The 24,931-nt window shown below is 42.8% G+C and overlaps 1 protein-coding gene across 1 annotated transcript in view; it reads left to right on the forward strand.

Annotated features, from left to right (window-relative positions):
* dnah6 (dynein, axonemal, heavy chain 6) overlaps positions 1-24,931 on the forward strand; it is a gene marked incomplete at its 5' end in the record, with an annotated part of 52,727 nt that overhangs the window by 23,240 nt on the left and 4,556 nt on the right. Inside the window, 25 exon segments of the mRNA XM_071529647.1 lie at positions 767-934; positions 1,106-1,341; positions 4,218-4,362; positions 4,633-4,749; positions 5,034-5,157; positions 5,447-5,643; positions 6,639-6,842; positions 8,308-8,433; positions 8,822-8,986; positions 9,938-10,005; positions 10,280-10,460; positions 10,661-10,840; positions 11,148-11,381; positions 13,367-13,502; positions 13,761-13,933; positions 14,441-14,631; positions 15,992-16,152; positions 17,377-17,436; positions 17,439-17,464; positions 18,868-19,014; positions 19,231-19,369; positions 23,211-23,330; positions 23,576-23,697; positions 24,360-24,489; positions 24,710-24,837. Of these exon segments, the coding sequence (XP_071385748.1) occupies positions 767-934; positions 1,106-1,341; positions 4,218-4,362; positions 4,633-4,749; positions 5,034-5,157; positions 5,447-5,643; positions 6,639-6,842; positions 8,308-8,433; positions 8,822-8,986; positions 9,938-10,005; positions 10,280-10,460; positions 10,661-10,840; positions 11,148-11,381; positions 13,367-13,502; positions 13,761-13,933; positions 14,441-14,631; positions 15,992-16,152; positions 17,377-17,436; positions 17,439-17,464; positions 18,868-19,014; positions 19,231-19,369; positions 23,211-23,330; positions 23,576-23,697; positions 24,360-24,489; positions 24,710-24,837 (3,678 nt within the window).

Here is a 24,931-nt window from a genome sequence, read left to right on the forward strand (position 1 = left end):
TGATCAGTTATTAACTAGTGATAAATAATCAATAGTAGTAATCGCAAACAAATCACAAATACTGATCACCCTATGCCTGACATTGCTGGGGGAGAAGAGGCAGCAACTACAGCTGCTCCAGCTAGTGGCTCAATGACTCAGTTATCTATAGTAGTGATAAGTCTTGGGCTTGTTACGTTAATCATAACTTATATTACTTTTCCATTATACCTCTAACATTGCTGATTGCATTTTCTCCTCCCTTCATAAATCGGGGATAACTCGGCCTCCTCTCCTGCATGCTTCTGTGTAAATGATCAGGGTAACCAAATATCGCAGTGCAGTAAGCAAGAAAACAGGAGCATTCAGGGGCAAGAATTTAATTATCTAAATTTCTGATTAGTGAAGGTTTTATTATTACTGAAATTAAAATAGTTGACAGCAGTTACTGACTAAGGCATTGCTGGTAATCAGTTACCAATAGTAGTGATGAAGCTCTACCTTGCTGGGTTAGAACAGGCAGCAGAACAGAAAGCTGATTTAGGACTAACCATCAGTACTCGTCATTAATTATCAATACAGTTAATGACCTTTTATAAATACTAGTGATCAAACTCTTCCTGGCTGTGATGAGGGAAAAGAGACAGCAGCTAGTGGCTTTAAGACTGCTGTTCCATTATGTGTCATTTTGTGGATTGTATAAAATTGTGTGTGCGAGACATGCATGTGTGTATATACATAATATGCGTTTCTGTGTGTGTGTGTGTGTGTGTGTGTTTATGTGTAGGCCAGGGACCGTGTGAAGAATGGTCTGACCAAGCTGTTGGAGACCAATGTGTTGGTGGACAAGATGAAAGTGGACCTGTCTGCTCTGGAGCCAGTCCTCAAACAGAAGTCCATCGATGTCAGTGCCCTCATGGAGAAACTGGCCGTAGACCAGGAGGGTGCCGACAAGGTGTGTGTGTGTGTGTTTGTGTGTAATTACGTGTTAGGATTATATGTGTATTAGGATTTGTCCCTTACTATATAAGGTGATGAAAAGGCACAGGGCTTTTTGCTCAGTGCCATAGTGTATGCATATGCGTATCTTTATGATACAGGTAGAGTACGTGTATCTTTACCCTAGGTGCGTAAAGTGGTGAAAGAAGATGAGGCTTTGGCCAAGGTGAAGGCAGAGGACACCCAGGCCATGGCTGATGATGCCCAAAGGGACCTGGACGAGGCTCTGCCAGCCCTGGACAGTGCCAACGAAGCCCTCAGTGCCCTGGACAAGGCTGACATCTCTGAGATCAGGGTGTTCACCAAACCCCCAGACCTGGTCATGACTGTCATGGAGGCTGTCTGCATCCTGCTCAACTCCAAGTCAGTGTGATTCTATGTGTCAAAATGTCAAAATGTTGTAAGACTTAGATCCTGTTGTTAAATCCTAGGTTCTTCATCATTACGAAGAATATGATAAAAAACATTCCCTATGTTTCATAAATGAGGGTGTAAAGAACAACATTTTCATTTTTCTTGTCTACAGATTTGATGTGCCCATATAACCTCATGTTTGTATGCTATGTAAACATTGAACACTTTAAATTCCTGGCAGACATTTAGCAAAAATTATGGCTTTGCCCCCCTCCTACTGTAGCTTCACTTTCTTCTCTTGTTGGCTGACTTTGCATTGTGTTTCACTGGGAAATGTAAATAATGAAGTAAGCAGTACATGGAGGTAAAGGCCAGTCCTGACCAATGTAATGAAATAGCTACTGCCCATATGTATGTTTACATCATATTAGTTCAGTCCGTATCAGTCAATTAGATTTGAGTAGCATGATATTGAAAAATATTGAAGCAGGTAATATCTTGGACGTAATAGAATAACAAACCAGCAAACACGACAACACATATGGCAAATGATTACCTATAAATATTGTCTTGTTCTCTCTATCATGATTATCCATCATCATTATTATCACCATCATCACTGTCTTGATCATCTTTGATATGATCTGCAGCATCATCATTACCAACATAATTTCCATCATCATCATCATCATCATCATCATCATCATCATCATCACTTTCATCCCTTTTGCTGTGCAGTCCCTCTGCCAAATGTGTGAGATCAGGGCCTACTTTTTAATCCCACGTTATCTGGTAGTCAGCATCCAGATGGATTACTGTACCATCTCTTGAATTGACACTCATCCCTCTGCTAACCTTTAAATTGTATCATCCATCAATCTACTTCAGTGCTGCACTCTGACCACAAAATCCTAACCTTCCAATCCTGCCCAATACCCAACCTAACCCCAAAACCTCAGGGATTACGGAGTAGCAACACTCGAGTCAGTTAAATTCATAAATCCAGACAATATGTTATTTTTTATGTCATTTCTTTGCTATTATATTCCCACGAAGAGTTAGAATAGCTAGTTGCCATCTCACGGCATGCTTTCCAGTTGTGTCAGATTAGATATTGTTATCCCATGTTTTTCCTGTTGTGTTGTACTGTAGTGTGTTGTGTTGCATTGTTTGTGTTATGTGTTTCTTTGTGTTGAGTTTGTCTTGTGTTGCATTTGTAGCCATTCCATGTGTGTTCAATTGGAATCCCATGTCACACCTGAAACATCAGATGAGACTATATGGTATTTATAATATCATCATCATCATCTGTAGTTCACATTCCCATGTGTCCTGACAGTCCTTGTTTTTATTTACCTATGACAAATGATTACCTGTAAACAGTCTCTCATTCTGTCTATCATTGTAACCAATTAACAGTTCCAGGCTGAGGTTGCCAAAATCATCTAAGAAAAACCAGGACAACTTACAGGGGAACAAAAAATTGTGTTAAAATGTGTTTTGGGAAAGCAATCCTAATGTGTGTTGTATCATTCATTCAGTCAGTTAGTCACAGCAGAAGACGTTAATCCCTTATGCCTGATATCTGCTTCGTTAGTTCATAATCCCATGTGTTAGCAATCACAGCATTGTGACAGTACAAGCTGTGACAGACAGAGAGAGCCTTGGGGGTCTCCTTGATGACTGGCTACATATACTAGCTTTAGTCAGCACACTATGACTATGATGCATGTATTTCTCTTGTCGTTCCTCCGTCCTCTCCCTTAGACAAACACATACAGTACTTGGCTCCAGGCGTTTGGCACCGTCTGTCAGATGGGATATGTCCCCAAGCAGGCTGTATTGCAGTGCAGTTATATCACTGCCAAATCAGCCTGACCTCAAACTATTTATGAGCAAACTTATTAGATCATCTACAACTTTAAAGGCACCAGGTGGTGAAAAAGAGTGACTGAGTGGCACTCTTGCCTTACCTCTGTATAAAAGCAATTATACAACAGTTAGTTCCGGTCGAGCAATTTGATTGGACAAGAGGCATTCCATGAGTGCTGGTATAACAGCACTGGGACGCAAATATGGATACATTTGACCTTAATTATGAACGCTCGGCTGAGGCGGAAGATTGGGAAGAAAGTAAGCTGAAATTGTCTGTGCTAACCTAAAAGTAGCTAGCTAGCTTGCAGTCGGGAAACAGTTTACCTGTTGCTTGGCAACACTTGGTAGTGGAATCCTGAGGGAACTGTTTTTGTTGGCGGAGACAAATAACAGACAAAAACCATCTGTTGTCTCAAATTACCATTACTTGATGAATAGCTTTGTTTCTACAACTGTTGTATAAAAGCAATATCACACTCGAGGTCGTGCTGTTGCACTGTATATCAGCATGGCTGTGATTCGGTCATAGGCACGAGGCCGCACTCCCTCTTGTGTGATATTGCTTAAATAACACATGCACTGTATACACACAAGTGCGTGCACACAGGTTTCTGGGCTGGTAGGTTGATCAGGGAAGCCGCCAAGTTGTGATACTTAATTGATCCCCACAGGGAAATTCACATTTCTGTTGCTCAAGGACATTTCAGCAGGATGGATGATTTGGACAAGGGAGCTTAAACCTGGGTCCTCTGGCTGAAAAACACCCTTGTTGAAGGGTTTCTGATTCAACCCCCAGTACTGGCAGCGCTTTTACTACCGAAGTACCCCTAAAAAAGGGCACCTAAGATCCATGTAAATGTGTAACAACCTGGCTGACTGGCATTGAAATTCAGCTAACAGTACTCAACATTTTTTGACACGTTATCTTATACAAATTAACACACATTAATCTATTTTCTCAATCTTTCTCTTCCCACAACCTCCTCCCGTCCATCACCTTCTCCTTCCAGACCAGACTGGCCCGGTGCCAAGCAATTGCTGGGAGATTCCAATTTCCTGAAGCGTCTGACGGACTACGACAAGGACAATATCAAGCCTCAGATCCTGCAGAAGCTGCAGAAATATGTCAACAACCCTGATTTCATACCTGAGAAGGTTTGTTTGGATTTCATTTCAAACACTCAGATATCTATTAGCAGTAGGGCTTAGAGTAAACAGATTCTGTTTAAATTAGAGTTCAAACACTTGGGCATTTGCCCTCCAGAGCTGGGATAGGAACAGCAAGTAAACTGTTTTTTAAGTGTGACATCATTTCCATAACTTGTATGTCACCTGTGTGATATGACATCATGTGGCTTTAAATAGTGGAATATGACATGTTATCCCTGAGTACAAGTCCCGTTCTGCTGCTTTTGGCGGTGTCAGGTGGAGAAGGTATCCAAGGCCTGCAGATCCATGTGTATGTGGGTCAGAGCCATGGATCTCTACTCCAGAGTCCTGAAAGAGGTCGGCCCCAAGAGAGAGAAGCTGGCCATGGCACAGGTCAGTGATGCAGAATGCAATATGAATCCATGCATGTACACACGAAAATTACAATTCTAAAAGATATGGCCTTTTTTACCATTCCTCCACTCTTCTGTATACCATACCCTACAAATCCCTGTGAATTCTGGTCCATTGCTAACCTATTGCTGTGTGAAGTCTATCAAAGTCAAATCATAATGAACTTCATGGTGAGAATGGAAAATGGACCAAATATTTTCCAAACATGTTTCATAAGTGGTATTCCCCTCCCTCCCTTTCTCCCTCTATCCCAACCCATGCAGGCGGAGCTGGATGTGACCATGACAACCCTGAGGGAGAAGCAGCAACAGCTTCAGGATGTGGAGAATCAGATCAAGATCCTCCAGGACCAGTTTGACAACAGCGTGAATGAGAAGGAGGGACTGGGTGAGGGCTGCGCACTTGATATGTTGTGGTTATGGACTGGGACTAGGTCTTAAACTGTCTAGCTAAGTGATATGTGAATAATTCTTGTTGTATGGAAAGTGTCTCTAGAGATGAGGCAAATTCCTCTAAGAAATACTCTCTCTCGTCTAGTCTAGGTTCTCAATAAATGCACAATGAGGTTTTATTAGACATTGAAATGAAAAAAGAAAAGCCACTATTTACTTTTCTAATATTCCTCTTCTCTCTCTCGCTCGCTCTCTCTGTGACCCCCCACCCCTTTCTCTCAAAGCTAACACCATGGCTCTGACAGAGGCTCGGCTGGCCCGGGCAGGGAAGCTAACCTCAGCTCTAGGTGATGAGCAGATACGCTGGGAGGAGAGTATCACCCTGTTTGAGCAGGAAATCAACAATGTCGTAGGGAATGTCTTCATCGCAGCTGCCTGTGTGGCCTACTATGGAGCATTCACCTCCCACTATAGACAGCTGGTAAGTGTCCATTCTCACAGAAATTTGTCTTGCCTGACATGCTCCAATAATCATTAAAAGTACATAATACAACATTGGAAAAACAACATCAAACACTTCAAACAAACACTTCACCTAAAGGACATCATCATGACATGAGACAGTATTGAGCAAACACCTCATCAGAATGACATAATACAATAGACACACCACCTGCTGAAAAAAAAATGAAACTGAGCTGAGTTTCATTTCAAATTAAATTAAATTAAATTAATTTAATTTCCCTGTTTGATTATGAGGAAAATTAAAGTTTTATATTTACAGTAAAAAAAAAAAAAAAAGAAAAAGAAAAAAATGCATAAGAAGCCCACACTGGTTACTACAAAATGTCAGTGCTCAAACATGTGCTGCACCATCCACCCCTCCTCATCCTGGACAAAAAGTTATCACACTTGACTCCTGACCACTATTTCATGCTATTTCATGAGTCATGATGATGATGTGCGGCTACCAGTATGCACACACACACAATAGATGTAGATGGATAGCTTTTGAGGCTTCATAAGTCTTCATAAATCAATACCTTACAATTAGTTTTCACTGGTTTCCTGTCCCAGCTGAAACTAAAAGTTGGTGGATATTTGCATGTGTGTTTGTGTATAAAATATACATTTCTGTGTGAAACTATCTGTGTGTGTGTGTGTGTGTGTGTGTGTGTGTGTGTGTGTGTTTGTGTGTGTGTGCGTGCGTGCGTACGTACGTGCGTGCGTGCATGTGTGTGTGTGTGCATGCGTGTGTGTGTGTGTGTCTGTCTGTGTGTGAGTGTGTGTGCGTGCATGTTTTGCCAGTGTGTATGTATGTTCTGTTTTTTTTTCAGGAGCATGTTTATATGTTTGTGTGTGTGTGCATTTCGCATCCATATACTGTATTTGCATTTGCTTTGTACCCATGTGTTCTATCTACAGTATGTGTGTGTGTCACTCATGCAAGCCTCTGTGTGTGTCCCCTTTTCCCAGCTAATTGACCAGTGGATAGCACAGTGCCAGGAGCTGAACATCCCCATCAGTGCCAGCTTCAACCTGATCAACATCCTGGGTGACCCCTACATCATCCGCCAGTGGAACGCTGAGGGTCTCCCTCGTGACACCGTCTCCACAGAGAACGGTATCTTAGTGACCCAGGGCCGCCGCTGGCCCCTCATGATCGACCCACAGGATCAGGTGAGCCAGCACATTAGCATCCAGGTGGCATTCATTCAGTGGGAATCCATGCATGAAAAAAAGAGATTGTTGTTGTTCGATGTGATTTAGTACTTTAGTAGATAGTAGTAGTAGTTTAGTACAGAATTACATGACTGTAGATGAAGAGATCACAGTGGAAAGAATGAAAACTATTCATATAATATACAGTCTGTCTTTTTACTAACTTGCAGTCAATGAAATAACAGTGAAATAAAACTACATTCTTATATAAAACCACCAGACTGCTGCCTGGGATACTTAGATTTAACATCCATTTAATTATCGTTTCTGGCATTCAAGCCGCCCAAAAGCCTTCTCTTCGTACTAACAATTTTCTTTTCATTCATGCTCCAAAACAAGCATTTTTGCGTGTCTTCTCTGCATGCTGATATTGCGTTGCATGGATAACGTTTTCCTATTTATGGTCTGTGATTGTGAGATGGCTTTGATGGCCACAGTCCAGTGCCATACTATATAACTGGCATATCCCGAGAGCCCAGATACTCACTAAGTAGGGTTAGAGTTTGTAGTGATTTTTAATGTGTGGGCTGATCTATAGTAGCTAAAGCCTCTGACTTTCAATTTGAGTGTCGTTCTCAGGACGCTGTCTGAGACATAGAGCGGGGAGCACTGGCCCTCGCTATCTGCTTGGAGACAAAGGCCCAGACATGCACAGAATTCCCAGCTGCCCCAAATGTACTATTGAGTGGAGACAGACACAGACATACAGACTCACACATACACAGGCACACACACAAATATACACACAAATACAAAGAGATATGCACCCATCCGTACAGTACACGCATACTCTCATCCATATCTGAAGCACACACACACACATGCTTGCACAGGCACACAAACACATACAGGTGTCTTGTCACAGCTTCAGTTTTCTAGGCCTCCCTGTAGCTTAGCACTCTGTGTCACAACCACTGACAACTCTCATTTTCTCTCCTGTCATTTTTGAGGTGATTTCTCTTTCCTTCTTCCCCGTTGTTCCATCCGTTGTTCTTTTTCTGAGTACAGCTGCTCAAGCAAGAGGTCCTTCTTGCTGTACACACACACAGTGATGTAGATATGGAGAGGCATTTTCTGAAACAGACAGACAGGAATGCTGACAACTCAAATGGGAAGGCTTCCATGTCTGATTGTGGCTAACAGTCACATGATTTAGATGACTGATATAGTACACACACTCACCTACGGAGATACAACCTCCCACATCCAGAAATAGTTCTTAATCTGTCCTCTAGTGCAGGGGACAGCAAACAATTTGACCACATATTCTTGTTTGTTTTCATACTGCGTTACCATTGCTTTGGTCTCTCTCTGCCTTTGCATGTGAATTGCATCAAGTGTTGCTCATACATTCCCCCAGTTATCTTATATGTAATAAAAAGGCTGTCAATAGAGACAACAGAGCTATCTGTCTCTCCCTCAGGCCAACCGCTGGATCCGCTCCAAGGAAACCAAGCATGGTTTGAAGGTGATCAAGCTGACAGACCCAGGCTTCCTCCGTACCCTGGAGAACGCCATCCGCATGGGCATGCCTGTACTGCTGGAGGAGGTAGGCACACACTAGCCATGGCATAGCAAACACGCAGGAACATGAAGGAGCTGATTTGGAGGAAACTATAATTCCATTAGTTTAATTAACTGGGGGTAAGTACAATGTTTGGTGTGTATGATTTACTATTTGGGCATTTAGCCAATGCTCCCATCCTCAGCTTAAGGACACTTGAACAGGACACACGGCTGCTAATGGACACAATATTGACACAGCATGGATTGAACCTGAATGGATGGATTGAACCTTTATACAACAGTCTCTTTAAACATTAGGCCACCTCACCACTATGCAAACCTATACACAAATCAGCAAGCTGTGTGTGTGTGTGTGTGTGTGTGTGTGTGTGTGTGTGTGTGTGTGTGCTTGCATGCATGTGTGTGTGTAGTTGAAGGAGACCCTCGATCCGGCTCTGGAGCCCATCCTGCTAAAACAAACATTTGTGGCGGGTGGGCGCACATTGATCCGACTGGGAGACTCTGATATTGACTATGACAAGAACTTTAGATTCTACATGACCACCAAGATGGCCAACCCACACTACCTGCCTGAGGTAAGGACACAACACACACACACACACTTCATTTCCTTCAAACCTCTGCATTTGGCAAGAAACCATGGTGAGTGTGATGTCAGTAATTTGGCAAACATAAACCTTGATCTCACTTTAAGGTGAGATCTACTTAAAGTGAGATCTATTTCCAAAACACCTGGCATTAAGTTCATCTGTCATCTGCAACAGCAGCTGTGCAACAGAGAAATGCCACGTCAATTCACCCTAGAGTCATTGATTATACCAATGCCACAACACACCCCTGCTCTTTGCTTCAAACAATTACTTTTTGTGTAATCAAGCCAACAGCCCCCAATTATATACCATCCAAATAGTTCTATGCTCAAAAAAAGAAGCACATCTGTTTTGTGAAATAACAAAAAGTGTTAAACAAACAATAGGCTATGACAGCAACACAATATCCATTTTACCCTTTTGCCATGCCAGCACAGTAAATGCTTGGCATCCACAAATGGCATTGACTATGGTTGATTGGTGGCCATTGTGAAAAGATGCACCCACCTGCCAGCCTGCCCATTGTGCGATGCCCTCACATTCCCCAAGCCCAGGGGGGCAGCGACACCCGCTATGCTGGTCTAAGTGCCAGCTTTTGCCCCAGTGCCAGTCCAGGCCAGCAGTGCATTCAGGCAGAAAGTAGGAACTGAGACAGCAGGAAGTCGTCTGTCAGCCTCTGTATTGGACATCAGCTGTCAAGCACAGTCACTGATTTAATGTATTGAGTATTCACAGTGACATGGCAGAGTTAGGATGGTTTGGAAGTGAAGACGCGTTTAGGGGCAGATGTCAAAATGAGGCTGTGTGAATGAATGATGATGGCTGCCACTCACAAGGGAAATGCATTCTGTTGATATTCATGATAACAGTTAATCTCACTTTATGTGTAGTTTGATGCAGTGTGTGTGTTCTAACTCTGTTCCTGTTGCCTTTCAGGTGTGTATCAAAGTGACTATCATCAACTTCACTGTGACCAAGTCGGGCTTGGAGGACCAGCTTCTCAGGTACACACACACACACACACAATACACAAATACAGACATTGCATCCTACCTACCATGTGGTTCACGTGTCTTACAACCTCCATATCTCCTTATGTACGTCAGTAATGACTGTTTTGATTGCTTTCCTTGCACCTTTACCCTAATCTCTGTACTTTTTATCTGATGATAATTTATAGTTTGTAATGTGTAACTCCTTTTCCATTCTCCTTAATACCTCCTAAATCCTCCCCGTCCCCTACCCCCATCTCCCTTCATCACCTCTCCCTCTCCCCAGTGATGTGGTGCGTTTGGAGAGTCCACACCTTGAGGAACAGAGGAATGAGCTGATTGTGTGCATCAACGCCGACCGCAACCAGCTGAAAGCCATCGAAGACCGCATCCTTAAGCTTCTCTTCACCTCCGAGGGCAATATACTGGACAATGAGGAGCTGGTTCAGACCCTGCAGGAGTCAAAGGTTGGTCTTAGGTCACATAGAGGTTCATGGTGTCCCCTATCATCACAGGTGTGTCAAAATCTAATTTATTTCCTGGAATTTTCTCTTTTTTCTCCTATTGTCCTATTCTTGATGCCTCTCTCCTTTTCCCTTTTCTCTGTCTGTCATTCCTCTCCCTCTGTTCCTCTGTCCTTTTTCTCTCTGTCTCCATCATTCCTCAGGTCACATCGGAGGCCATAAAGCATCGTCTGGAGGAGGCGGAGGCCACTGAGCTGATGATCAACTCGGCGAGGGAGCGCTACCGGCCCGTGGCCACCCGTGGCTCTGTCTTGTACTTTGTTATCGCCAGTCTCTCTGAGATCGATCCCATGTATCAGTTCTCCCTCAAGTACTTCAAACAGGTGAGAGAAATCAACCAGGGTTCTTTTTTTTACAACCCATAGACAGGGATTAAAATGGTAGCTTTCTGGCCAAATCTTTACAACCATAAAGTTTAAGAGGGGACACATTGTGAAAAGGTTTTAAATCCATTCATCTCCTGATGCACGGCATCATGAGATGAGTGTAAAACCACTGTCAAGCCAGATCAAGTTAGCCTTTGCAAATAACAAGATTCTATTGTCATTGTCTTTCTCTTCTGTATCTCATTGTCTCTTTCTGGAATGTCCTTCCTTTCCCTGTCTCGTTCATTCCCGCTCTCCCTCCCAGCTGTTTAACTCCACCATTGAGACATCAGAGAAGAGCAGTGTGCTGGAGGAGCGTCTCCAGATCCTGCTGGATCAGACTCTGCTCACCTCCTACATCAACGTGTCACGTGGCCTCTTCGAGCAGCACAAGACCATCTATAGCTTCATGCTATGTGCGGAGATCATGAAGCAGCGTGGTGAAGTCTCCGATGCTGAGTGGCAGCATTTCCTAAGAGGGTCTGCTGCCTTGGATAAGGTGGGGCAGGGAATCGATTGGGATGTCAGAGAGTCCATGCTGATTATGGGGAAAAATATTGCTGTGTCAGATGAAAACTTTGTATCTCTAAATACTCAGCTTTTGGTTTTCATGGATTCCGTGGGTATTGAAAATGAATTGCTTAGTTCATAAAGAACCATGTAAACTGACAATTTATATAAGGTAAAGAAATGAAAACCACAAAATTAGACTTACAAGGTTTTCACATGTCAATTTTGCAGTCATAGTGTTTAGGGGGTGAAAAGGGCAAAGTTGTTGAGAAAAAGAATGACTGAGTTGTCAGTTCAAATTATCAGAGTTATAATATGCCAGAATGGCCAGCTGTCAGTAATTTACAGAGTTGGTCGTTGAAGGCTGAACAAATCAAAAGTGCTGAGGCTCGATTGCCAGTAGCAATACAGAGATAACTGTCCATTCTTAACCATGTCATGAGGTGTAATTGAAAAACAATGTTTTTCCATCTTTATTAACTCCCAGGTATTCTTATAATTACAAGGAAATAGAGAAATTTGTTACAGTTTGTTGGCTGGACCCTCTCCTTGCAGATAAGCCAGGAGCCATTGCATTTTCCCCTCTAAAAAAATCCCTTCTGTTTGTCCCGTCGCCCACTAGGCAATATCTTCATTCTCTCTCCCTCTCATCTAGGGATTCAGTTGATAGGAAAAATATATCCTTTGTTACGGAGTGGCAGTCAGTCTCTCTCTTGGTCGGCTGGTTGCTGAGGAACAACTGAGACAGATGGAAACACACACAGAAAGAAAGAGAGAGAGAGAGAGAGAGACATAAGAAGGAATGAGAAAGGCATTCTGTAGAGAGGCTGACAAATAAATACTACTGAGAAAGAGAGAGACTGATAATCCATACAGCCTGCGTGTAGCATGCTAATAGCCCCTTGTCTGTGAAATCAATGCCAAAGCCTTAGTCCCTCAAGTCAAACACAGGGCCCCTGGGGGCACAGATCTGGGATCAAGCACCAACCTTTAGACATGGGGGACATCAAACCTGACCTCAGATCAGTATCTACTGACAACTTGCTTATACTTTTTGGTTTTATTTACGATTCCTGACAGCCAATGCAGCCCAGAGGAGTTGTGTTAACTGCTGGACTTGAATTTCAATGGTTTCCTCTTGACACCCCCTCCCACTCTCTCTCTTTATGTCTTTATTTCTCTCTCTCACTCTATCTCTCTGTCTCTCTCTCTCTCTCTCTCTCTCTCTCTCTCTCTCTCACTCTGTCTCTCTCTCTCTCTCTCTCTCTCTCTCTCTCTCTCCCTCTTTAATTCTTCTCTTCCCTCTCAAAACACAGTGGAGCAGAAGGGCGTGCAGCTAAGGAACCATTGGTCTGAACAAAAGAGAAGGGAAAGGGTAGGACGAAGCAATGAATCGAAGAATGACTTTTGAGTTTTAGCACTGGTTTTATTGATGAGTTAAGATAGTTGTGAGACCACAATATAGATTAGTCAGGGCCACCCAGGGGTGTACTCCTATATCCACCCACCATTTGACTCTCATTTATATGGCATTAGGCTGGCGGAGGTAAGGGAAAGTGATGGGCCTATTCCTGACAGTGGCCTACAGGTTCCTTCTCAGCAATCGTGATCCTCATTCTAATGCTGTCACCTTTTCTTCTCCTTCACCTTTGCATCCTCCTATCTCCTACTTTCGCCTCTCATCTTCGATCCATCCATCACCTCCGCTTCCCCTCCAAATACTTCATATGCTTCTCTCATTTTTTCTGTCGTGTGTCCATACCTCCCAACATCTTCATCCGTGACTATCCATTCCCCAACAATATGTATTGAATCCACCATACTTTCTTATCACCTTCATTCACTCTCTTTTTTTTACATACTCGCTTTTTATACCGTCTTCGCCGCCTCGCTACCCATGATCTTACCCCTTCTTTCACCTGCCTCTTTCTCTCTCTCTTCTATTGTTCTCCACTCCGTTCCTCCATCTCCCAGGAGTATTCAGAACAGCCAGATGTGCCATGGCTCAGTGACTTCTTCTGGCAGACATGCTGTGAGCTGGAGGACACACTGCCCTGCTTCAAAGGCATCTCCAAGGAGATCACCAGAACCCATATCCACATCAGCCTAGGTATCCTAATCCTAGTGTTATCTTCCTGGCTGATCTAGCCAGGATCCATTTATACAGGCCATCACTTTCCTGCTATGTATATAAACTAGAGCATTAACAGAGTGACTGACCTAGCTAGGATCCTTCCTCATACACATCACATCGCTGTCCAGTCTAGGTATGCTAACCATTCTACCATGATCTCTACATACATTTGGAAGGCCTTATAAAAGATGTATGAAGATTTGTGCAGCATCAAATGTGTGTCCTCTCCTCTAGGGCGTTTGCAAGCATCCATTAACCCAGAGAGCTGGGAGGGCTACATGTCGGAGTTGCCTCCTGTATGGGAGACCAAAGAGGTGGAGGAGGAGAATAGGATCAGGGGCCACTGGAATGAGAGGTTGGGGACCTTCCAGAAACTAGTCCTTATCAAGAGCTTTATGGAAGAGAAGGTAAGACGAGATGAGGGCTATGGAAGGATATGTATCTTGTATATGTGTGTTTACATTTGAAGGATAGCTTAGTGTCATTTTCACGAGCATGTTCAAAGCGGTGAACAGCTGTGTTCTTTTTTTTTTCTCATTATTATGTGTATTGGATCTTTGAAAATAAAGCCCTAGGCTGTGCAGCGATGTGCACAGTTGATAAAAACATTCAGGTTGCCCATTCACCCATTTCATTTTATCTCTATTTATAACCCCTCTTATTATCAGTATCTTTCCCATTGCTGTCTCACTCACCCTCCCTTGCTTCTGATCTCTCTGTCTCTTTTTCTGCCCCTCTTGCCTTTTCTCTTACTTTGTCACTCTCTCAATTTACCTTGTCTTCCCACCTTCTTGTTCTGTCTCTCACACTCTTTCTCCCATGCACTGACTTACTCTCACCTGTCTCACTTGCTATTATCTGTCCTGTTTGTCCTATTATTCCATTATTTACCTTGCTCCCTCTCTACTGTCCAGGTGGTGTTTGCCGCTACAGAGTTTGTGATCGTCAGTCTGGGGAAGCAGTTTGTGGAAAACCCCCCAGTGGACCTTGCCACTCTGTACAATGACATGTCCCCCTCCACCCCACTGGTCTTCATCCTCAGCACAGGATCAGACCCCATGGGTGCCTTCCAGCGCTTCGCTAAAGAGAGAGGCTGCCTTGACAGGTAAAGAAAGTAGAGGGGCAGTTGGGATGGAGGAATGGGGTTTGGCTGGGGAGACAGCATGGAGGAAAATGTATAAAGGAAAAATCTCAGGCAGTGGCAGGCAACATGGAAAAGTGAGGAGTGGTGAGAAAAGCAAGGGATAGCTGCATGGAGAGAGGGAGGAGTCCTTAAGTACTTGGACGCCTTTCAGCAGATTGCCTACCTGGATGGGTAAAAGAGGGGGACAGATGGAGACGGGAGAAGAGGAGCAGGGAGGAAGGATTGAAACATATGGTTGGAGTGTTTTTTATACCCTGCCTCCCCAGAGACTGGTCTGTTTTACCATTTCTATGTGGTACATTCTGACCCTGCCCTCTCCTAATGTCTCGACCATGGTTGAACCTATTTGTTTGGGTTTATGTCAGACATAAAGATTTTGAAGATGGAGAAGCCAAAGATGAGTCACAAAGCACGTCTGCTGCAGCATTACTGTACTTGGAGCCAAAAAAATTAAGTCTACCCAAAATCCCTTCAGCTTTGGCTTCTGCCAATTTTACCAAAGCATTCTGTTGAGGCCTTTCATGCATACCTCTGCAGAGATTCTTCTGGGTCAGGGATCACTGGACAAATCAGTTTCACACCCTGTATTGGCAACAAAGCTGTTTCATGCTCAGGCGAGTGGTAAGGAAGGTACATCCCCATGTCACCTTATGGCCCTAAATGCGACCTTTAACACCTATATTCATCCCCATACAAAGGAAGCATTTTGTGTAGCCATGCACCAATATATCGGCAGACTATTGGTATTGATTTCAGCTTCAAAATGCAATATCGTTATCAGTCCGATATTATTTTTTCTGCCAATTTTTGGTCAATTGTGGAATTGTCATGTTTGTGACCTTGGTCTTTTATTGAAAAAACACTTAGTTATCTTAACCAGCTGAAAAGTTTAACCTGTTTTGCACCTGCATTTGTACTAAGACTCTTACAAAATGCATATTGGTATCTGCTGATATGGGTGGGAAAATATTGGAAATCAGTATTGGCCTCAAAAAAACATATCGGTGTATCCCTAATTTTGACTAAATGTAGTAGGACAATTTTGTCAATGATTACAGCGAGCAACATTTTTTATGACATTTGTTTTTTCTATTGCGGCCAATATATAATCTAGATTGATTGAAGAGAAAAGTTAAGATCAGTGCCAAAGCCACCAAGAGGTTGAAATCTCCTGTCTGGCCCCCATTCAGCAACTTCATTGTTTGGCACTAGTACAAATGCCTCTAGGGTGCAAATTAGATGAAAGAATTTGGTATGACAATCAGAATGGCAGAGATGCGATCACAGGGGAGAGAGTCAATAACCCCTCACTATCTCTCAGGGTTAAGTCCATCTCGTTGGGCCAAGGCCAGGGGCCTATAGCAGAGAAGATGATCCTAAAAGCACTGAAGAGCGGCAACTGGGTCTTCCTGCAGAACTGTCACTTGGCCGTCTCCTGGATGTTAGCCATGGAGGAGCTCATCAAGACCTTCACTGAGCCTGGTAACGTGACACATGCACACAACCACTTAGCTCACACATGATCACACAAGGGCCCAGCAGACATTTCATGATACCAATTACAGATGTAGCCACTGTCCCACTTTTTATTGCATGCTTGCTGCGCTATTGCATTACCCTTGAGACTTAGATTGTTCCTGTTTTAGAATTTCTATGTACGTGATATGTGATGAAGCAACCGCTAAAAATATGCCGTCGCGTTAGTATTTTCCACATATATATAATATGTCCACCATTTGAATAAGCCAAATTTAACTGTTAGCAGTGCTAGAATAACATTAAACATGGACAAGAATTCTTCAGAACATAGTCCATTTACTATAGAACCAGAATTGCCCAGCCATCGCGAGGCACACCCAGTCTTATTTGAGAAACATTCATTTTGTGATAATGTAAATTTGTTGGACAGCTAGCAACGCAACATCCATTATCCAACATGTGCCTGTGTGGCGTGTGTTTCGTTTTTCCCACAAAATTTGGACAATGTATAATGCTTTACACATTGGGTAGAACACACACAAATAGAGGGAAGGGGGTCAGTCTTGTTCATGATTAGCACTGGAGGTACAGCAGTAGCAGCAGGGACAATGTCTCGCAGTGTGTGTGTGTCGCCTGGTGTGTGTGTGTGTGTGTGTGTGTGTGCGTGTGTGTGTGTGTCTCACTAAAGGCTGCTAATTTTCATAGTTCAACCCAGGCTGCAAAGTTGTTGTTGGGTGAGAGTTGAGGAGGGTCATGGTGAGTCAATTCATTAGCAGTTCTGTGGTGTAGAACAGGGTGGGACAGGCTAAATGAGAATACTCATTTAATGGCTTGGTATCAGGAGATCAGGCTGGCAAACTCAGTGCCTTCCTTTAATGTAAACATGTTTTATGACATTTTATCTGATGAACTTGGTGTGACTATGGTTTTATGTTCTATCCTCACTTTGCTTTTATCACCTTTTGTTTTGATTTGTTTGTGTGAAGCACTTTGTAACATTTGTTTTGATTATTATTATTATTATACACATGCACAGACACATGTATGTACACATACAGACACACCTCCACACGCAAACACACACTGCTACAGCTACACCTACATGTGTCTGTGAGATGATACGTGCGCGTGTGTCTATTTGTTAATTAATACCTGAATTAATGTTTCTGGTTATACACTCATGGGTAGGTTTGTATGATAATAATTTTCCTCTCTGTTCCTATGTAGACATGTCAATCCATGAGGACTTCCGTCTGTTTCTCAGCTCCATGCCTACCAAAGTCTTCCCGTCACAGTGCTCCAGAACTCTGTCAAGGTAATCATACTCGTGTACACACACGCACACACACACACACACACACACAAACAAACAAAAACACTCTATCCTCACTTCAATTCAATACACTCTCAAAGAATCTCAAAGACTGCTCTCCAGGACTAATGTTCCCCATATGAAGGGATTTGGTGCATTCACATTGTCAAAAAGTTCAGTCTCAGTTCATGACTTTGTGCAAATCTGCATTTTCACCAGTAAGCATTCTGCAGTCACACATGGCTGTTAAGATGCGAACATGCGCACACAACACACCCACCCGCCCTGAAAGTAACTGCTCTAAATTTCATGCTGAGTAGAACATATTCTTAGACTGGGGTTGGGGAAACGTACAGATTATACATATTGCGTCTTTCCAGAAGACTATTAATATTGCACTTCCATACTGCTCTGTATTCTGGAGATGGTAGTTTCAGGAGTGCTTATTAATCACAAATAGGACCTCATTATAGGTTCTCATTTAACTGTCTAAAGCAGATGCATGGTAGTATGCTGAGGCATTTCATAATGGCATTATAGTTATGTCTATTGGGATGAGGTAGTCTGTAAGTAGAAAGGCTAAATGGATGCGATTTGCATTGCTGTTACTGGGAGGTTATATGACAGATGGTATGGATTGTAATCATAATTCACAAAGAGCAAAACCTGGTCCTGTTCCTAAAAGGCAGTGTTAATATTCAATGCACACAGTATTTCAGTGGTCAGTATTGCCTGGCTGTGTGGCACTAAAAGGAACTTGAACTTAAAGGGAAGGGAACTTATTTATTTACTTAGTTATTTAGTTATTTATTTATGTATTATATTTATTTTTTTTATTCCGGTAACACATTACAGTTGATAAAAATCGTTAACACCATACCAAGGCAAATGTAGAATTTTTACAATATCATAGCTGTATGGAGTTTCAGACATTTTGAGTATCTGCCATGCTGAATACATTCATTTTGGCTTGTACAACAGCACCAGGGTTTTCAGTTCGATACAAGCAACCACAGGCAGCCAGTGGAGGGACTGTAGGAGAAGTATGTGACATATGGGAGAATTTGGGTTGAAAAAGTGGCATGCTGCAGCATTCTGGATGAGTTGGAGGGGCTAGAGTGAGTATTTTGGGACACTATCTAGGAGGGAGTTGCAGTAATCCAAATGAGGGATGACCAAAGCTTAAACAGGGAGCTAGGCTAAGTCCATGGTGAGGAAGGGTTTGATTTGATTTGGTCTTGATCTTGTAGAGTGCAAATCTACAGGATCGGGTTGTGGCTGCAATGTGGGCCTGACATGACAGTTGGTTGTCTAGTGTCACACCAAGTTTCTTGGCATTCTGAGTCACTGTGGTCTTGTCAATAGTAGGTATCTAGCCCTGTGTGTCTCTGTGTTGTGGTTGCCAGGTGACTAATGAGCCCCCCAAAGGCCTGCGAGCCAACATGCGGCGGGCCTTCACAGAAATCTCCAGCAACTTCTTTGAAGACCACATTCTGGGACGCCAGTGGAGGAAGATCGTTTTTGGAATCTGCTTTTTCCATGCCATCATCCAGGTCACACACATATACGTGCACAGACACACACACATACATAAATACTCTCTCTCTCTCTCTCTCTCTCTCTTTCTCTCTCTCTCTCTCATTGCTACTTGTGTGTTGTGAAGTGTTTTACTCCCTTGTCTGTATGCATGTATTTTTGTGTGCGTCTGTGTTGTTGTGTGCCTGCCCATCTAGGTCGACATTTGTTTGATTTGTATGTGCGTATCTTAGGAGCGGAAAAAGTTTGGTCCTCTGGGCTGGAACATCCGCTATGAGTTCAATGACAGTGACAGGGAGTGTGCCCTTCTCAACCTCAACCTCTACTGCCGGGACGGCTCCATCCCCTGGGACGCTCTCATCTACATCACAGGTAGGGCAGCCTACACAAAGGGATGAGTGTGTGTGTGTGTATTTTTGCACATATGTGTGTGTCTGTGCGTGTGCAGATGCTTGTGGACCTGTGTGTCAGGGGGTGTGTATGCAGATGGATGCAGGCATACTTATATGAGTGTGTGTGTGTGTGTGTGTGTGTGTGTGTGTGTGTGTGTGTGTGTGTGTGTGTGTCTGGAGGTCTGTCAGTAGAGCTACATTATTCATCACAGTACTTGTGGCTACTGAGATGTTCAGTCAGGGCAGCCCACAGGTCTTTACTATATAATGGCTTGGTGATTAGAAAAATCTGCATATGCAGTATCAGTGAACCTTGGGCTATTGAAAAAGTTTGTGAGTAAATATGGAGTGGTACTTCTACCCTCATGGGCACCAAACATCCTCACAAGGATAGAAAGACATCCAAAGCTAGGACATTTTGCCAGTTCTAGGGATGTAAACAATTGTCCGGCTACTTGGTTACCCGTTTGAAAAATTAAACTTAGATAATGCAAATGTAGCCTATAATTTCCATAATAGTATTATTCCATTGGAAATTCTGTATGTTAAAACTCTTCGGAAAAAAAGTGACGTTTTTCCTCCTGAACGCACAAGGGCAATATAAAACAAAGTTGCCCAGCAAAGCTTGACTACTGTCGTGTCTTGCCATTGAACAACCATATATTATTCTGACTGAGGGAGATTTCAAGGCTTAGAATATATATTAAGGAAGGTCAAGTCAAATGACTTGGGAAAAGTATCGACAAGACAGAAAAACTTCCCTGTCAACAGTATGTATGCATTAGGTGAGTGTATGTATGTTAGTTTGTGTAGAATATTGACAGAGGGAATGTGTACATGTTTAGTAATACAAACACATGTGTTGGTCTGTATATGGTCACACCCACACATGGAATTTGTGAGTGAGAGTGAAACGAGATTGAAATCACAGACATCTTCGAAGTTGTTAGTAAAGCATCTTTGAAGGAGAGCAATTTTATGTAGAGAAGAGGGAACCCCTTCATTTAGAAAAAAAAGTGTCATATCTCTAAAACATTTGTTTCCCTTATTTGGTTTTCAGTTACACCTTCAAATGATAATGTGCACCGTTCAATCTCACTGGAGCGCACAACTCAACGCAAATTGATGTCTCTCATTGTTGTTATTCACTCTTCTATGCTATTAGTTTAATCCTTAATTCAGACGGTCCTTCTGTGCCAGAGCAACACGCTCTTTGAGGGAAATCATTTAGGCTCAAACCGAGCATGATATTGCCTTTCCTCTTTTTGAAGGAGCGGTCCCTCTCTTTTGGTGCGATGATTCAGAGCGCTAGGCAGAGAGGTTCCGCTGGCTTTCCCACGCCTGCAGCATACTAAAGGCTCCAGCAGAGATTTACCTGATCTTTCACCCCCTCCCTCTCACATAACATTATATCTTTGCAGAAAAAATGTTAGATTAAATTATGTTTTTAGATTCACCTTTATTTTTGCTCTTTTGGTAGTCTGTACCCTCCAACCATGTTTCTCTTTTCACATTTCCTATTTTTTGTCTTTCTGCGCCTAACTTTTTTGACATTCTACCTCCGCTCGTCACTCTCCATGATCCCTCTTTCCAACCTGTTATTGCCTACCAGCCACTGTGGTGTCTGCTCCCCTGTGCCATGCATCACTACAGAGCAGTGTTTCCCAACCCAGTCCTCAAGGACCCCTTTTCATGCAAGTATTGGTTCCAGCTCTACTCTTGCGCACCTGATCCAGTTAAGGTCTTAATGCTGATTGGTAGAGACAGATCTACCTGAACAGAGCAGCATGAAAGTGTGTAGGCCCCAGTGGGATCAGGTGTGCAAGAGTAAAGATGGAATAAAAACTTGCAGGACAGGGGGTCCTTGAGGACTGGGTTGGGAACCACTGCTACAGAGGACATGTCAGCAAAGAGGAGAACACCATTTACTACTGAATATATAGGCCTGCTTTTGGACTAAGGGATCTCTCTCAGTCTCGAAAATTACAGAGATGGGAGTGTCTGCTCAATTTACATGTTGTCATCCAGGGGTGAACAAATCATATATTTAGGTGGTAGTCCACTGGGCTACCAAGAGTTAAAACCTGGTTGCCCAGCCCAGGTTTGTGATAATCCTCCTTAATATGCTGATAATAAATTATCAGTTGTAATACAGTAACATCAGTAGGGAGGGAATAAGCACAGAGGACTAAAATGTATCACTTAAATCTTATTTTGGTTGACCTGCTGTTGCAGGGCTGTTACATGATGCAATGTTGTAATTTGACACCAACCGCACATGGCTGAGCAACATGTATGTAGCAACACTCTCTCAAACTCTACTGTTGTTGAGTTACAGCGTTGTAGCTGGGAAGTTATTGCAAAGTGTCCCTGATTCACGATGGCGGTCAACTGCTGGCTATTTGGTATTGACGTTATCAAGCTGTGGTGAAATGATATTCAGCTAGCGTTTAACTTAATTCTTGCTTTTTGGCATTAAGCAAACAAGACAAACCTTGTTATCCAGCCTCTTCCTTGTTATAGGTGTCCATAGCTTCTTGCTACTGTGTGTGTAATCTGTGAGCATGATCTGAAGTGTGTTGATGCGAGACTCTGATCTGCCCCGTGGGAGTGATTGACATAAGGTTCCACTCAAGACAGAAATAAAACAATTAAATTACACGTTGATTAAAAAAAAATCCCTTAGCAGCTGTAACTGCTGCTCACACTTTCTTCATGCAAAAAGTCAGTTTTTCCAGGCGTTCCTCAGAGATGCTCTGCCTGCCTCTGCAGGACATCCCAGAGGTTTGTGGTGCTGGTTGGTATGCAAAACCTTCTCTTAATACCACAGAAGACACTTTGATGAACATGAAGCATGAAGTATTGAATGAATATATCCAAAGTATTAGTAAATAGCTATTTTATGTTAACAAAAGCATTGCAAGCATTTTTTTCTTACTTCTTAATGGAAAAATATGAGAGAAAATCAAATAGTACTTTGAAAATTTAGAAAAAGCAAGGTGTCCCCAAACTTTTGACGGGCAGTGTACATTATTATTCTGTGTCTGTCTGTGACTCTGTGTGCGCATGCCTAAATCCCCCCATTTGCCTGAAATTGTCTTTTCAGTGATGTCTGGGACATTTTGGGGCGTATAATACCATTCGCTGTGGATGTGGACGTGTGGCAGACAAGACCCATTCAAAAACACAGGGGAATATTGCTTGTTGTTTTTAATTGCAAATTGCCTGCATTTGCTGTCTGCTCGTTTAACACCTGTAGTTTCTTTACGGATGCTGGTTACCTCAGCCTCAGGCCGGATGCTGTTTAAAGGTAGACACCTCATCAAGATGAGTGACAAGGGTTGGGTGTGAACTTGACCAACTGGGGAGGAGGAGGGTGAGACTGACAATAGAAACAATACATTTCGCTGCCTCAAGGCGAAAAGTTGTATGTTGTAACTTTAAGTGTCTGATAAAGATACATTTTGATACATTAAAGTAATACAAGTATGTGAAACCATACTTTCTGCCCATGTTTGCTGTCTCCCGACTTTGTTTACTTGATATTCATTCAGTAGTGTTGGGTCAACACAGCAAGAAAAGTACCACCAATGCTAGAGAAAGTGTCAGTCAAAATGTATAGTGTATACAAATATTGTTTTATCATGACGATTCCAAATAGGAATAGTTTACTGCAGCAGTCCAGAGTCAAAACAAAACTGGGACTAAAACAGGGTTGGTTGTGGAAACAATCCGAAATTCCCCCCAACCACCACTGCTAACAAACTGCTCACGAAATTTGACTGACAATGTTATGTTGATGTTTGTGCCCGTCTCCCCAGGTGATATCACATATGGAGGCAGGGTGACAGATGCCTGGGACCAGCGCTGCCTCAGGACCATCCTCAAAGGCTTCTTCTCCCCTCAAACCCTGGAGTGCAGCTACACCTACTCCGCCTCAGGTTCTGCTCAATCTTCATCCATACATATACAGTATATATGTATTTGTGTATGTGTGTGCTCACGCATTTCTGTGCAGGCTTATGGACATGCATGCATGGTTGTGTTCATTTTTGTACATGCTAATGCACAGTAAGATCTTACCTAATACAATTTTCTAGTGTGGGTTAGTACAATTACTGTGGATGAACCATTATACTTTCCTGGAATTATAATATAACCGTTGTTTCCCTCCCCTGTGTGTAAGGTATCTACTATGCCCCAGAGTCAGACCGTCTTGAGCAATATAAGAAGTACATTGAGGGTCTGCCCATCATAGATGATCCCGAGATCTTTGGCATGCATGAGAATGCCAACCTGGCCTTCCAGGTGAGGAATAGTACTAATATTATGTGTATTAATGATTATTATAAGTGATGAGTATGTTACAAAAAAAGGATAGAAGTCGTAAAACCTGCACACTATTGCTCACATCGTACATTTATTCACCGAAAGATTAAAAGGACAACGTTTCTGACCTGCCCTGAAAAACCCACTGCTGCTAGGAGTGTCACAGATTATCACAGACATTCATAAATTTGCCTTTTTTTTTCTTAATTTCTTTTTTTTTTTTTTGTTTGTTTGTTTCGTTTAAAGTGCCACCATTCCCATGGTTTCTGTGGTTTTTGCCTCTAGTTCTTGTCAGTGCACCCAGCCATAAAGTGTTGTAAGCAAAGGTCTTTGGACAGCTGATGTACCACAATGATATTTACTTTTATGCTGTAGTCATTATACGAGCAGATGGTGTTTTTTATTTATTTATTTACTTACTTATTTGTTTGTCTGGGCTGTATAAAAGTGTCCAACTACTAAAAGTCATTGTTTATGGGCCTATTTATGATTAAATCAGTGACTGTTCCTAGAGTTTATGGTTGGTTATAAAAGTCGTTATTCTGTTAATATTCAGAAAGCATGAGAGTGCAACTGTAAAATATCAACAAAAGAGGATGCTTTGTGTGTGTGTGTGTGTGTGTATGTGTTTGCCTCTGCAGCGTCAAGAAACCATGACTTTGATCAACACCATATTGGAAGTTCATCCTCGCTCCTCGGCCCGTGATGGAGCTAAAAGCAACGATGAGATAGTGTGCGAGCTGGCCGACTCCATACTGGCCAAGATACCTGGTATATACACACACACACATGCGCACACACACACAATCCATTTTGGTCAGAATGTCTGTCATAAAAACCTAATATCTCAGTATCTTGACTGCCTGCTTCCTTTCCTGTCTGTCTGCTTGTCCGCCTGTATTCCTGTCTGTCTGCCTGTGTTGGTTTGTCTCCCTGCCTGTCTACTTATCTGTCTATTTGCCTGCCTGTCTGTCTGCCTGACTCTGTGCAGAGTGTCTGGACATGGATGAGGCGGTGGAGAATCTGTTTGTCCGAGATGACAACGGCCGACTCAGCTCCCTGACAACTGTGCTGGGCCAGGAAGCAGACCGATTCAACAACCTGCTGAGAGTGCTCAGGGTGAAAGACAAGACACACACACACACGCTTGACTGATAAATACAGATACGGATATTAGCATTTGTTCCACTAATAATGCATCAAAAAGATAAAC

This window comes from Centroberyx affinis, unplaced genomic scaffold (assembly GCF_046629955.1).
Source record: "Centroberyx affinis isolate AG114_WGS23_722 - 3 ecotype Tasmania unplaced genomic scaffold, CSIRO-AGI_Caff_v1 ptg000127l_1, whole genome shotgun sequence".
NCBI lineage: Eukaryota > Metazoa > Chordata > Actinopteri > Beryciformes > Berycidae > Centroberyx > Centroberyx affinis.